Source organism: Doryrhamphus excisus, chromosome 15 (genome assembly GCF_030265055.1).
Source record: "Doryrhamphus excisus isolate RoL2022-K1 chromosome 15, RoL_Dexc_1.0, whole genome shotgun sequence".
NCBI classification, from domain to species: Eukaryota; Metazoa; Chordata; class Actinopteri; order Syngnathiformes; family Syngnathidae; genus Doryrhamphus; species Doryrhamphus excisus.
In genome coordinates, this window is record NC_080480.1 from 10808335 (window position 1) to 10824583 (window position 16249).

Here is a 16249-nt window from a genome sequence, read left to right on the forward strand (position 1 = left end):
GCAAGCTGCAACTTGATGAGAGATAGATTTTCCGGCAAACACGACATTTCCATGTTGACTCACATGCTTGAGCTCTTTAGGAGGCCCATGACGGCGTCTCCACTGTGTCGGGACCGGCCAAAAATGACTGTTACTGCTTCTCTTTAGCTGTCACTCAGCATTCACACAGACGGATAGGCTGACTTCATGTTTGCATTCTGGAACCACAAAGTACATGTTTTTTTTGTTTTTGTCTCTCTGTGTGATATTACCCCTTACTGTAAGCTTTCAGTAACATGAGTGACATGTGACACCCAGTACAAAAGCTGCATCAAAAAGTCAGCTTTGTCTTTTTTTGTTTTTTTTTCACGAGGGTCGCGTGCATGCTGGAGCCTATCCCAGCAGTCTTCAGGTGAGAGGCGGGGTACACCCGGGACTGCCAATCACAGGGCACATATAGACAAACAACCATTCACACTCACATTCATACCTATGGACAATTTAGAGTCGGCAATTAGCCTAGCATGTTATTGGAATGTGGGAGGAAACCGCTGGGATAGGCTCCAGCACCCCCAAAAATGAATGAATGAGTTTACAAATGCACTACTGAACACAAAATGCAGTTTTTAAATGAAACTTTATTTTTAAGGGAGAAAAAAAACAACATGGGCCTGTGTGAAAAAGTGATTGCCCCCCTGTTAAAACATGACTTAGCTGCAGTTGAAAAAGGGCTGGCCCTGGACTGTCGAAGCAACAAACGGTCCTCTCGAACAGTTGTTTTACGGGGTCTGCCTGACCTGGGCTTGTCATGAACATCACCGGTTTCTTCAAATCTTTTTTTTATCCTCTCCCCTTGACGTTTGGACACATTAAAGATGTCTGCCACCTCAGCAGCAGACTTGGTCTTCAGGCTCTTGATGATCAGCACTTTGGTCTGTGGTTGAATCTTTGGCATGTTGTCAGAGGCCAGGTTGCACTTCACATGAAGGTCTGGTGTGCCAGGGATCTTTTTATACACACCTGGGAATGTGTTTATTACAGTATTTGTCACAGGTGAAGCTCTAATCTGTGACTGGTTGAATCATTTAAAGATACGACAAGACTTTTGTCCTTGCAAAAACAGATGTTATGGGCTTTAACAAGCTGTGAACATCACTACACTCTTTGATGATTTCATTTTTCACCCAGTTATTAATGTGAAAGCCCTTGACATTAAAATGATCCATTTATTGAAACAATTGATTGATTACAAATAAAGTTATATGCCATTTAAGTATATATATATATATATATATATATATATATATATATATAAACCCATTTGTAAAGCTTTAGGACTCCAGCACACCATAGTGAGAGCCATTATCCACAATTGGCGAAAACATGGAACAGTGGTGAACTTTCCCAGGAGTGGCCGGCCAACCAAAATGACCCCAACAGTGCAGTGACAACTCATCCAAAAGGTCACAAAAGACCCCAAAACACCAACATGCAAGCATAAACTAAGAAGCAGTGCGTTGTAAATATAGAAAATATACTAAATGACATGAAATAAAAGAGCATCCTGCAATGACAAAACTAAGAGACCGAAGAGTCTTTTCACAACGGATGTACCTGATTGGTTTACAGTCAGCAGAGCATGAAGTACTTCCACCTATCTTTGTTTGTGTACCGTGTAGCTGCAGCACACACGCAGTCCGGGCAGTCTTTAGGGTCGGAGTGTCGCACGCATGTCCTCATAAACATCAGTGCTCACTGTGTGCCTCGGCACCATTTTGGCGTGCCACCTTTTGATCTGATGAGGACATGAACAACCATGAGTCAGCAGTACCATCACCAAAACAGGTTACATCCTAAATTAGATGCCCGGCACCTTCTGCAGTTGAGTAAATCATGAGTTAATATAGACACACACCTTGGGGATGATCCACAGGAGGAAGGCGATGAAGACTCCAAACAGCACAGCAGCTGAAACCACGGCCGTCACCAGGAGAAGATTCTTGTTTGGTTGATCACACTGCTGCTCATCTGTTAGTTATGTAGACATTTCACACTTGTATTATTATACTTTATTATACTGTATTATATAGCCCTTGACAAACTCTTCCTAGTAACAACTGGGATTTTTACATATGCCCGTGATGCAGTTACAGTATGTTTGAATCCTATGAACTGACCAGTTTGTCATGGTGCCATGGCACAACAATGATGACGCTATATGAACTCTGCCTAGCAACAAGGAACCCATTTTGTTCTTTGGACTATTGGGCTGGAGTGGATAAATTGTATGATGAGTATTAGGGCCACACCGAATAAACAATGATCTGAGATTTCGAGAATAAAGTAGTAGATTTACGTAGACTGACTTTTCGACTTCATTCTTGACTTTATTCTTGTAATATTACGACTTGTTTTCTCATAATTTTCCAACTTTATTCTTGTAAATTTGTGCAATTTTTAAAATAAATTTACTACATTATTTTTGAAGAATTACAACTTTACTCTCATAAATGTATGACTTTATTGTCGTAATATTACAATTTATTTCTTGTAAATGTATAACTTTATTCTCACATTATTACGGCTTTAATCGTGCAAATCTTCAACTTTATTCTCGTACATTTACGACTTTATTATCATAATATTACAACTTATCATCTTGTAAATTTTTCTAATAAAATTACAACTTTATTCTCGTAATATTACAACTTGTTTTCTCGTAATTTTCCAACTTCATTCTTGTAAATTTGTGCCTTTTTTCTCATATATTTACTACATTATTTTTGAAGAATTCCGACTTTACTCTCTTAAATGTATGACTTTATTGTCGTAATATTACAATTTTTCTTGTAAATTTACAACTTTATTCTCACATTATTACGACTTTAATCGCGTAAATCTTCAGCTTTTTTCTCGCACATTTACGACTTTATTATCATAATATTACAACTTATCATCTTGTAAATTTTTCTAATAAAATTACAACTTTATCCTCTTAAACGTACAACTTTATTCTCGTAATATTACTACTTGTTTTTTCATAATTTTCCCGACTTTATTCTTGTAAATGTGTGTCTTTGTTCTCATTAATTTACTACTTTATGCATCTAATATGACAGCTTTATTCCTGTATATGCAGGAGTTTATTCTCGTAATATTACCAATTCTTTTCTTGTAAATGTATGACTTTATTCTCGTAATATTACTCATTATTTTCTTGTAAATTTACAATTTATTTTCTCATAAAATTACAACTTTATTCTCATAATATTACGACTTTACTCTTGTAAAATTACTATTTTTTTCCTCATAAACTTTAAGCATTATCCTCTAAAATGTACAACTTTATTCTCATAATATTACGACTTTGGTCTTTGTGTTCAATTTGAGTAGACTACCCCTAAGAATGAAATATTCATTCATTCGTTCATTTTCAGGGTTGCGGGGGTGCTGGAGCCTATCCCAGCTGTCTTCGGGCGAGAGGCAGGGTACACCCTGGACTGGTCGCCAGCCAATCACAGGGCACATATAGACAAACAACCATTCACACTCACATTCATACCTACGGACAATTTGGAGTCGCCAATTAACCTAGCATGTTTTTGGAATGTGGGAGGAAACCGGAGTACCCGGAGAAAACCCACGCATGCACGGAGAGAACATGCAAACTCCACACAGAGATGGCCAAGGGTGGAATTGAACCCTGGTCTCCTAGCTGTGAGGTCTGCGCGCTAACCACTCGCCCACCGTGCCGCCCTGCATGAAATATAACAAGTTCTATTCTTTCATGAATCATGCAGGCTCACCTGTAACCACCAGGAGCACCGAGCCTGTGCCGATTGCTCCCGTCGTTTCATAGCTGCGGCTGTCAAACATCTCATAGACACACCAGTATGGTCCTGTGTCTTCATGCGTCAGGTTTGAGATGACAATGTCCACAGAGGCGACGGCTCCTGTGACCTGGAGTCTGCCAGCGTACTTCTCAGAAACTGTATTTTTTTGGGATGCCTTGTAGAGAACTTCAAAGTCCTTGCTGAGCCCTTTGCGCAAATACAGGTACAATCGGCCTGTTTGAGAAGATCTGCATTGGATGGTCATGGAGTCGCCAGATTGTCTCCATATCACTCCATCGGTGTGCACTGAGGATAGATACAACAGCAATCTGTTATTAATGCTATGTTATTTTTAAGCATGGATGGCATCAGCGGCCATCGGTCTTACCTGTTGCAGCCTGGCTTGTGTAGGAAAAACAAAAGATGCCGATGAGAAGCCTGAGCCAGACAGCAGACATGTTCAGCTAATGTGTACGAGAGTAGCGAATGCATCCGTCTGCCCACGTACACCTATTTAAATGTACACAACATCCTGTCAATCTTCTTTCCTTACCCACATCTGTGGGTCACAATGTAAGAAATGAAAGTGACATATACGTGCAATAGTATGTTTTTTTATGGTGATGTTCCCCCCCCCAAAAAAGCCTACAGTGCTAATGGTATGCAATACTTACATTATTTTTAAGTTTGGAATCACGACCACAACACAGCAGAAGTGTCATTCCATATGAATACACGACTTATAAGATTAAAAAAAACACTTAGATAATAAAACTGAAGAAAAAAATGAAGATTTAGATACATGTCTACACAAATATAGTGTATATTCTGTGTGGGTTTAACGTTTGACCTGTGGAATTGCACGTTTGCACAACACTACTCTCTAGCGGCAATAGAGGAAACATACCTAAACATTGTGAATAAAAAAAATAAAAAGACTAAAAAATTACTACAAAAAATAAACAAAATCATATCGTTTATTCATAGAAATGTTTTAAATGTATATTCTTTAAAAATACTAAATAATGAAAGCCTCAACTTTAATAAACGCCACTATGTGTACATTTTTCACAAGAGCTGTAATAATAATATTAATGTAATATGGTAGCACTAATGTAATATAAAATAATACCGCTGGTGACCAATGCAGGCACCGAAGGCAGCTTGGATAGGCTCCAGCTTACTTAGTTTTGAAAATGGATGGAAGGGTGGATATATTAAAAAATATTCTTAATTAATTAATTATCACAGTTATTGTAATTTTTTGAATTATTACCTATTAGTACAAAATTACAAACCATAAAATATAAAAAAATCTACTATGTAATACATTGTTATTCTGACACATTTATACAATTTTTATTGTCATTATATTGTTAAATTACTACAATATTCCAGTACATATTAAACATGTGTCGTACAAATGAAATGAAGAATAAAAAACAATAATAAACAAATTTACTTTAATAAATATTATATTGTGAGACTGTATATGTTAGTTATCTTATTTATTTGTAAGTTTTCAAATTCATTAATTATGATTGATGGCCAATATGGCCCTTTTTATTTAATTACCAGAAAAATAAATGACAACTAGATTATATAGCGTGTTTTACTTTGTATACAAACGAATATGTCTCGTCTCTTACATAGTTTGGGCTGCGTTCAATGACACCACGTAATTTTAACTGAATTCACTGCATTTATTGCTAATTGTACTTAAAAGTGCCTTCCTTGCGTTTTTAGAAGCCTGTACGACCAAAGTACGACTGTACTTCTCTGTAATAAAAGACACGTAAGGGACAGTAAAGGATTTTTCATTGACATATGAGTTGGAGAAATGGACTTGAAAAGTCCAAATCCATGAAATATCCCTAGAGATCAGTTAAAAAGTGATATGACTTCCTGCTTCCTGTGGGAACGGATATCCCTCCCTGCCTTTTCCACCCGTCGCCCCGCCCAGTACCCGCGAGTGGTCGTCTAGTTAAAAAAAAAAAAAGAACCGCAGCAGAAATCATTTCTTTCATTGCTTTCTCTATTAACCAATCAACACATCCTGTTTCGTGTGAGCGGGAGGTGCTGGTCCATCTTTGCTAGGAGTCAAGCTGAGTCAGCGCTTTATGACTGAATGGGGGTATTGATTCGTGCCAATCAGGGATGACTCATCTCGTTTCCTTCCTCCTCATTTCCTAGGCTAGCTGTTTAGGCAGATGGGTGTTGGTTGGGGGAGGGGGGGTCTCCTGGGAGAACCCATGAGCTCATCTGGACAGCACATGAGCATTTGTTGTCAATATATTGAAGATGAGTCGTTATCAGTCAGCAGATGGCAGTGGGGAGGGGGGGGGTCTTTCCCATTACATGCATGACTAAGGAAGGGGGAGGAAAACTGCTACGTGTCCACATAAAGCCTGGGATACCCGAAGTATTCCAAAGCACCAGACTCCTTTTCCAGTAAGTTCTGCACTCTTAGCATCCTGGCGCGTATCCAGAACAGGAAGTTCTTTTCCTGATCCCGAGTGACCTCGACATGCCTTTCAGAGTGGAAACACAGGTTCTGACTAAACTCCTCAGACGGGAGCCATCTTAAGGCGGGGATAGCCGTCGTTCTTTGGATCTGTGCTCGGTTATATGGTTCAACTTCAGTCAGCATGCTTTTGATGTAATGGAGTCTTCTCTTCTCCTACACTGAAACAAAGGAAAGCCCTGACTTATGTTTGGCTTCAAATGAACTACAAATATGGCGGCAACTGTCAATGCACTGTAGTTCATGACCAAGTTGTTAGCTAAATGACTCGATCATGAAATAAATAATTATGCTTATATTTCACATTTATTAAAGGAGAAATTATGTCTGAGTTTTATGGTAATGGTTTAATTTCATTTGAACATGCATCAGATTACAATTGAGTGCATCCCATAATCAGTTCACAGTTCCACATGTCCAAAAGGAGCAGGAAGAAGCAAAGCTTATTAAATCCTACCCCCCCATCTGGTACTTTTACAATCAGTAACTGTTACATTTGTCCACTTCCTGCTTTCCATAATACAGCTTACTTTTACAATCAATAACTGTTTCATTTGTTCACTTCCTGCTTTCTATAATACAGTTTAAGGTTTTAAATTTTTAAATTTTATTTTTTTCAATAATCTACCTTGTACCGTTTATCATTAATTTAGTGATCAAACAACCGAAATGTACAGTAGCAGTCAAACTTTACAGAGAAAAAAAGCTGCTACTCTTGGTGATATTTCCGGACATCTTTTTGTATTTAAGCGCCAGCATTTTTAACAATATCAGATGTAAAAGCAACAGCAAGAAAAATGGAGGCCATGATAGGCAACACATAACAGTCATTAACTAGAAAAGCCCTCATAGAGTGCCATTGCTCCCCCCATATTGTGATTCACAACATGAATATTAGCCCTATATTTATTTTATCTATATATTTGGATTGCCAATATGCTAGTTTATGCTAGTAGTTAGCATGCTAACTACTAGCATAATCTAAGCGGCTATCTAATCTAAGCGGCTATGAAAAAGACTAAAAATGGTACTATGCTAATGTTAGCATGCTAGCAATGCTAACATAAGAGTGCTAAGTGTTTATGTATATGTGTCTACCTATGAAAATGGCTACGAATGCTACCGCACTAACATTAACATGCTAATGTTAGCATGGTAACACCTAGCATAATAGTGCTGTTTGTTTCTACCCATAAAATGGATAAAAATACTAGTACTAACGTTAGCATGCTTGAATTGTTAAGATGCTAACACCTAGCATGATAGCACAATTTTGAACGCAGATAAACGCAGGCAAAAACATAAACCTTCACGTTGTGCTTTGCGCTTGGCGCAGGTAAATCTAGCGTATGTGACACGGCCTCTGATCATAAAAGCCCAAGCAAGTAAATAGGACGTACAAACGCATCACTAGCAGCCATGATTTGCTCCCCATTCTTGAAGCAGCGACTCCTTCAACTGTTAACACTACATTCTCACCGTATATGTCAAAGAGAGCAGAGAAAATTGGCTCATATCCAAACATGTCAAAGGTGTTGAGAAGACAAGCGTTTCCAAATACAGCAAAGCCTTTAAGACATCTCACATAAAGCAAATCACATCTTGAATAAAACATAAATAAGATGGAGACCCGCATGCCTGTTGGGTCATATCATCTTAGAACGTAAATAAAATGGCAACTGGAGGTAAAGCAGACGTTTTTATAGTTTGTATATGGTGTAATAGCAGGTGTTTTTATTTGGACAGATTATTTATCTATTTATCTATTTATCTATTTAGCATAGTATTTAACTGACTTCACTACAACACACAAGTTTCCCAGCAACAGCTGAGTAGCGCAACCAATAAGAAAAACCAAGACAGTCCCAGCAAATTCATATCAATCTTTATTGTATTTAGAAATTCACGCAACAATTTTTTTTTTCCTTTTACCATTTACAACATGGACGAATGGGAGAGACAAAGCTAAATGTCATGCCATCCCCAGCGGGATGGCCTTAAACGGGTGGGAAGGAGGAGGAGGGTTGACGAGGGTGGAGAGGGCACAGAGATACGTAAAGTGCTTTTTTATCGACAGTTCTTTAATAGAAAAAAGGATTAAAAGGACGAGTTGAAATGAAAGGACATGACTTTGGAGTACGCGGGCCAAAGAGGTGGCAAGGCGGATGGAGAAGAAGAGAGCGGTGAGGAGGGGAAGGAGGCGGATTTATTATTAAAATTAAAAAAAAAATGTTCAAAGAGCAAAGTCTTAACCCAGGATGAGGCTGGACTTGCCGCCGGGTGGGTTTCTTCGGTTGCTCGAGGCAGAGTTGGCACTTCCCGACGGGGCGGAGGGCTGTGGCGTCTCCTGCTCGCTTTGCTCCGCCTCCTCGCTGTTGGGACACTCTGCAAGAAAAAGCAAATGTGTGGGCTGTCAGAGCAACAGGTGGCGCTACAAGCCCGAACCAAGCTGAAGTCAATCATGTGACATCATTGCTTCAAAGGCTTCTCCTACACACACTTGAGAGGCTTTTAATTTGAGGGGAAGCTTACTCTAACAAACCATTCATTCATTTTCTACCACTTATCCTCACGAGGGTCGTGGGGGTGCTGGAGCATATCCCAGCTGTCTTCAGGCGAGAGGCGGACTGGTTGCCAGCCAATCACAGGGCACATATAGACAAACAACCATTCACACTCACATTCATACCTATGGACAATTTGGAGACACTTTATCCTCTTGAACGTAAAACTTTATTCTCGTAATATTACGCCTTGTTTTTTCATAATTTTCCCGACTTTATTCTTGTAAATGTGTGTCTTTGTTCTCATAAATTTACTACTTTATTCATCTAATATGACAGCTTTATTCCTGTATATGCATGAGTTTATTCTCGTAATATTACCAATTCTTTTCTTGTAAATGTATGACTTTATTCTCGTAGTATTACTCATTATTTTCTTGTAAATTTACAATTTATTTTCTTGTAAATTTCCAACTTTATTCTCATAACATTCCATCTTATCGTCTTGTAAATGTACAGCTTTTTCTCATAAAATTACAACTTTCTTGTAATATTACGACTTTTTTTCCTCATAAACTTTCAGCATTATCCTCTAAAATGTAAAACTTTATTCTCATAATATTACGACTTTGGTCTTTGTGTTCAATTTGAGTAGACTACCCCTTTGCATGAAATATTCATTCATTCATTTTCTACCGCTTTTCCTCACAAGGGTCGCGGGGGATGCTGGAGCCAATCCCAGCTGTCTTCGGGCGAGAGGCGGGGTACACCCTGGACTGGTCGCCAGCCAATCATAGGGCACATATAGACAAACAACCATTCACACTCACATTCATACCTATGGACAATTTGGAGTGGCCAATTAACCTAGCATGTTTTTGGAATGTGGGAGGAAACCGGAGTCCCCAGAGAAAACCCACACATGCACAGAGATGGCCGAGGGTGGAATCTAACTTGAGTCTCTGTGAGGCCTGCGCTTTAACCACTCGGCTGCAAACCATCATACCACAAAAAAACAACAAGTAAACAAGCACGCTTTAAAGTAAACAAGCGATATCACAATGCAGGAAATGAACTTTGTTTTTCCGTATATATCAGACAAGAAAACGTACTCACCATTGATTGCTTGTTCTTGGCCATTCTCATCCTACAAAAAAAAATCAAAATCAAAAACACTGAACCAAAGTGACCCGGCTGAGTTTTGGGACAACACCCTATCATCAAGGCTTTACAGCTGACACACTGGCATCATGTGAAAAAAGCTTAGATCTGAGCAAAACAAGTTGGACTACACACATAAAAGGACTTTTACTGTATGTACACATTTCATAAGCAAGGTTGCAGAGTAAAGCATTCTTTTACCAGAAATACAAACTATAAAATACACAAATGAAGTGTTTCAGTCCCTATTATCTGGGGCAAAAGTCAGAAGCAAGTGGTGGTACCTCTTGTCTTTGGGTCCACACCAAAGCCGCCCCAGAGTTGTGGATGGTGGTCAGTTCCGGCTGAGGGTTCTTGGGGAACAGAATGGGCTGCTGGCACCGTCTCAGTGGGGCGGACGGCTCCCCGCACAGGGTCCCTGCAGCCGCGCCCGCTGTGAAGGTTAACCAATGGAGCCATTAGACTAGGACTATCTTGTATATGGAGTAATTCATAAAAAAAACGATCTGAGCTAACTGATGACATTAGGATTAGCCAGGAAACCGACGAGATGAATGACCCATCGTGATTCAGCCTTCTTAGCAGATGTCCGCCTAATGCAATTACTCACACAAGCCCCCCCCCCCCCCTCCCCAGACCCCATCCAAGGGCAAGGCATATAGTCTCGGGTTTATGGCTACATAGATACATAAACTGAGACAACAGACAGGAAACTTTGCCTGCTGTGACTCAGCGATTGCAACAATGCCAGCACAAGAGCATCTTTGTCATGAGGGAACAATGGCTGCTAAAGAGTCAAGAGGAGTGGCCACTCTCATTAATGGAGTGAAATGGTTCAGCGCTGGGCCCACTGAGTTTATGGGTCTGCTGCTGGGCTCTCTGGACCGTGCAACACGAGCAACAAATAGGAAGAGGATTATATTAATAACAGTGCTGGGACATGAAAATGATGCATTATGTTCTCGTGTTGACAGCAATATCCTCCTATTTAAAAACTTATAGATCTCCTGGGTGCATTATTAAGTGGGCATCTCTGATCCTCCACAAGCTTAAGAGACACAACGCAATCATAATGCTGATGACAGGGTTTTACAATCAATCAGTCCTCATAAGACTTCAAAATGGCTACAGACTCAAGGTCTACAGACTCTAAGACATTAAGGTGCCATGTTTCAACTATTTCTACTATCTCACAGGTCCCACAATGGTGTATGCTGGTTCTGGGAACACCCACTTTGTGGGCTTGTAGCTTTGACATACATTACATACACACCACTGACATTCCACCCACATTTTTAACAAGTGTAGAGAAGCCTGCTTTTTTTATTTTTATTTTTTTACAAAGCTGCCTTTGTTAAGTAGTGGGTGTATACACTGGCTATGTACATCTATCCGCTTCAAAGACTGTTGGAGCTCCTCTTTGCTTAATTGGGAGCCAAACGTGAGTTGGTGCTCATATAACATATATAAACAAATGCTGCATTACGGTTGGGGTATCTTTTAAAAAGTCAATTCACGGGACATTTCATAACCCAGGTATTTCCAAAAGGAACATTCTCAATTCACATACCCCCAAATTAAAATCCATATGTTCAGTTTGTGAACATATTAAAACCCACGTAATGAACTCTTGTTAGTGAAAAAGTATGTGCATCCCGAGGACATCCAACTCAGCTGAGCAGCTGTTTCCCAACAGTTGATCTAAAGTTAGCTCCAGTCAACACAGAATCCACTGTGATTATGAATACAAGCCAAATGCATCATCTGGTATACTGGTATACAGTACTTTGCTTGTGGCTATATGTTTACTGTGGAAATAATACACATAATAATTTTAAATTAAAAAAAAAGGAAATCTGTTGAAGATAGCTTGCCAAAATTGATAATCCAACTAGAAATGGTCGTGGATGACCACAATGTATCCCACCACATTGCATCTGCATTGCGTGTACATTCCAATTCCTAACAGAAAATTTAAAAAAAAAATCCCATTCAAAAAATGTCAACTAAAGGTTGTCCTTGGCTTACGGTGTTGGTTGGCCGTGGAATAATTCACTATGTGCTCCGTATTGGCCACACTTGACAGTCAGGGCCATCATTAAGGATAAAGATGCCATTGTAACATCTACCCAGATGTTGTAAGAATGACAAGTAGGTGATGAATCAAAACCAAAACACAATATTCTTGGCCTAACCATACCAAAACAACATTAGCAAAGTAAATTGGCATGTCTGCACACAGCAGTCGTCTTCGGCCTGGTCCCATGCACACACATAACTACGCAGTGTAGTGGTCTAATTACTGACACGAAAAGACTGCTAGTGCTTTGGCTTTTATTTTTTTCATTACAGTTTCATTGAGTTGGTTGTTGGTTATAGTTTATTTGGAGCATGCATACAGTTTACATTGAATGCTTCATGTTAACGGACCACAATTCTACATGTCCGAAAAGAAGTACAAAGAAGCAGAACCTGTATATGTAGTCCTACCTAGTCAGAGTTGTGTTAGCCTCACCTAGTCATTGAGCATGAACTGATGCTGAGACCCGAGGCACAAAATCTTCGAGGACCACCTGAGCAGTCTGTTTGCCATCGATTTAATGCCCTGAGAATTCTAGTGAAAATACATTTCCAATTGTTCCCCAACTTTATTTGCAACAGCTTCACTGTGAGTTTATATACAAAATATGATGCTGAACACATAACATCCGGTCTATCACAAGACTCTACTCATGGAGAAATGTCAACATAAACATGTTAGAACAAATAAACATCCGCCACTTGTGCTTGTTAGATAGGAAGTACTACAGGAAGTTGACCTTCACCTTTGTCTAACAATGCAAGCAGGAAGAAGGGCCATTCCATTTTAGCCATTTCCTGTCACACATACCAAATAAAAGTACAAACCATGGAGGTGTTTCTTCACTGCTAATAGGTTAAAAGTGAAAACATGTGATGCCTGCCTCTCGTCGCTTCACTGTTCCGGGCTGAAATAGAAAATTCCACGGAATGTGCAGCAGAACATGCACTTTAGTGAAGCAGTTCACAAACACTGACAAACTGGAAAAACCACACTAGAGTGGCCTACTTTAAACTTAAACTAAACTACAAAACAAAGAATGTGTGATGTTAACACAATGCCTTACCTGGATTAGTGGAAGGTAGTATACTTGTCTTTGAAGACTTGGTGACTGTATGTTTACAGTTCACTCATGTCTATACAAGGCTTGCATTTTAACTGACCTATTTCTTTCCATTGAGGGCTGATCTAATCCCCCTCAATAACAAAGACTCTGGGTCAAATTACCCATATCGTAGCACTGCAGAGTTGCTCTTCTGTTAGACCAATGGAATGTTCTGACTACTTAAATGGAAAAACTCTTAAGTGATGCACAAGCTTTGCAGCGTCAAGTTTTTAAAGTGCAGTACATGCACAAGTGGAACCAAAATGGAGGCCAAGCGAAATGAACTTAAGTAAATGCTGATTGTTTACTTGGTGGGTTGTTCCTCCGATGAGCATGGGGGTCATCTGGTTCTGCAAAGATGCTGGAAGCCATCTTGTTCTTGCGCTGCGGGGTTGTGTTTTCGTCTGTGCCGAAAGAGAAGCTGGAGGCACCGCCTGGCGGTCGTAGTACCCTGTGGAGAAGACAATGATGTCATCATGCATCTTGTGTGTGCTTTTGGTTGCATCCCATCGCATCCCATCCCATTATTAATTATGGTATGCTTCATGTTTTTTGTAAAAATGCATGTTCCCTATGTACTATATTCTAGATATCTCGGTTTCGTAAAGCTTTCTGTTTAAACAACTTCAGCTTTGCCGATGCCAGGTCTTGCTGTGCAGCCAGGCGGTGAGTGTTGTGGTGAATACGCCCACTTTGACATTAAACCAAGTAAAAAGGTAATTAAGGCAATTATTTTCTGTCCTGGGGGAAAAAGGAGGCTTCTCTGGCGTTTATTCAGTCAAGTGGATGACACCCATCCATTAATTGGACCGTCAATCACACCCAGCTAAATAACAATCAATATTGTAATAAAACACTGGGGCTGCCAGCACATGTTTCAAAGACACGCAAGAAAATATATGTCAAAATATCATTTCTGCTCTCTAAGCTGGTAGTCTGCCTGTTTTAGGAAGTCTGCCCTGCAGCTGACTCCAGCTTGCTGCTATCTTCAGATTCCTTTGTAGTGACACACGAGGGGGGTTATTGCCATTATTAAAAGACTATATTGAAGTCAGTGTAGTTTTTGGGGGGTTAATATTACACAACGGAGGTTAAAAGTACATCTGATGTGGGTCACTGGATGAATACACTGGGTAAACAAAGTACAAGTTGGACAAAAGGAAGACAATAATAAGGAAGAGGTCTTTTTTCTTGCTGTACCAAAGGACAAAAAAGGCCAACTCGACCCCTCCCTCTTTTTCCTCCCAGCAAACTGCTCTCTCAGAGTCAATGGAGCCACCAGCTGACACACTGAGCAGCTGTCCAGGCCTACAAACATCTACTCACGGCAGGCCAATATGGAAAGACAGCAAATGTCCACTTACTGTACAGTGTGTGTTGTCTGTCAATCAGTGCGTGCACTGTCCTGTTTGGCGCTGGTGGGAAAAGGCTAAAGCAGAGCTCACCTACTGGGCCAGGGGATGAGCTCATGCTTTCCACGCTTATTGCAATGAGAGAGCGAGAGCGGGAGAGGGGCTTTAAGCGGCCTGGTTGGCAGCGGACCCCACCCAAGAATCACACTGCAAATGACATCGATGTAAAACGGCTTTAGCAGACAGAGGTTGGCTGGAGGAAGGTGGACTGTTTGGGGGCTGCTTGCAGCTAAAGATGGCTCGTCTGATAAGGAAGCAGCAGCTGCTGCTGAGATTGTAGCCTCATTCTGGTCGTCTGAAACGGCAGAGCCCTTTCACAACAACCAGGCGCGGAAACGAGCAGTAAATGGCACTTTAAGGGGCAAGATCTAAAAAGGAGCGATTTGGGAGGCTTAGCTTATCCCCAAAGCCCCCCCCCCCCCTCCCTCCCGAGCCCCTTGCTACACTTGCCAGATCAAAAGGCTTGATGACTGACCGAGATTTGACATGTTTGCTCAGCACAAATCCAGCAAATTAGATCATTTCTCCCACTCAAAATCTAATTTATATTCCCTTCAGATTCAGAACATTTTCTTTGCATTGTTTTCTGTGCCAAGTGGGAGGCATGAAGGCGAGACCCCATGACTTACAGCCATGATATGACTGCATACCTTTTGGATGAGTAGCCCTGCAGTGGGCCAGTTTCCCTAAACTTTAACTAGACCTCACAGACAATGAACTATCCATGCGTTTAGTTACATTTGAAGACTACACGGCTCAAGGGGCGGGCACAAATTGCTTCTCTTTGGTGAAACTGTACATAATCCAAATAAACACAACAATAAGCGCAACTCTACAAGTAAAGCATGGGAGGGGCAGGGACTATCTATATATTATTGTGTAGGCTCGGCACAGCAAACATAATGATATTCACAACAAAAGTTATTAATGACGGCTACTTAATTAATCAAAGGCCAGACAGAATGACCTCACAGCTAAGGTTTAAAAGGCGCATCAGATTAACTTAATTAGCAAGATTGTGTGACAGTTTAGCTAAAGCCACGGGAATCCCTCCTCGGTACCAGCGGGCTAACGGTAGCTAGCAGGTTAGCTTCTGGGGAAGAAAAGATATGTTTGCTAGGCTCCTCTTTTGTTCCCCCCCGCCTCCCAGCCCTTTACCTGGAACTACTTTTGGCGCCGGGCTCCACTCCTTGGAAGGTGGTGGTCGTCGTCATCTTCGAGGAGTATTTCGAAGTGTTGGCAGTGACAAACAAAAGTCAACAGACAAGGATGGATAAGGGCACTCTGCGAAGAGCCGCAGTGTACTGTAAAGTGGTCTCCACCCAGACACTGTGAATCAAGTCCAGAACCATACCCCGCCTACTTGAGTTTGGCGTGCTCTGATTTGACAGAATATCATGTAGCTTATCTCTCATTGGACAAGAAATGCGGAACTCACCTCCGTTGTTGGTGGCAGTTTCCCCGTGAGAGAGCAAACAGTAACCACGCAGTACATGTCCCCTCCTCAGGGCGATTTTCTAATCAGTATTAACTTTGGAGCTAAAAGCGACTTAACAAGAAAATCAAACAACGTTACCACTTGGTATCATATCATTTATCCTGAATACATTAATTTCTTATTTAAATACATTCTGTTTATGTATTCATTATG

General features: G+C 40.5%; 2 protein-coding genes across 2 annotated transcripts; both read right to left on the reverse strand.

The window, feature by feature from the left end:
- Nucleotides 1-637: 637 nt before the first annotated feature.
- On the reverse strand, nucleotides 638-4288 carry LOC131103395 (uncharacterized). Its single transcript, XM_058049663.1, has 4 exons — nucleotides 4201-4288; nucleotides 3786-4118; nucleotides 1895-2007; nucleotides 638-1774 (listed from the first exon to the last, which is right to left on the reverse strand). Exons 1-4 carry the CDS (start codon nucleotides 4268-4270, stop codon nucleotides 1688-1690), a joined length of 603 nt encoding a protein of 200 aa, XP_057905646.1. The 5' UTR covers nucleotides 4271-4288; the 3' UTR covers nucleotides 638-1687.
- A 3917-nt stretch (nucleotides 4289-8205) lies between these two features.
- LOC131103728 (jupiter microtubule associated homolog 1-like) lies at nucleotides 8206-15937 on the reverse strand. The gene is made up of 5 exons (XM_058050217.1): nucleotides 15757-15937; nucleotides 13495-13637; nucleotides 10286-10434; nucleotides 9957-9987; nucleotides 8206-8721 (listed from the first exon to the last, which is right to left on the reverse strand). Exons 1-5 carry the CDS (start codon nucleotides 15810-15812, stop codon nucleotides 8585-8587), a joined length of 516 nt encoding a protein of 171 aa, XP_057906200.1. The 5' UTR covers nucleotides 15813-15937; the 3' UTR covers nucleotides 8206-8584.
- Nucleotides 15938-16249: the final 312 nt, after the last annotated feature.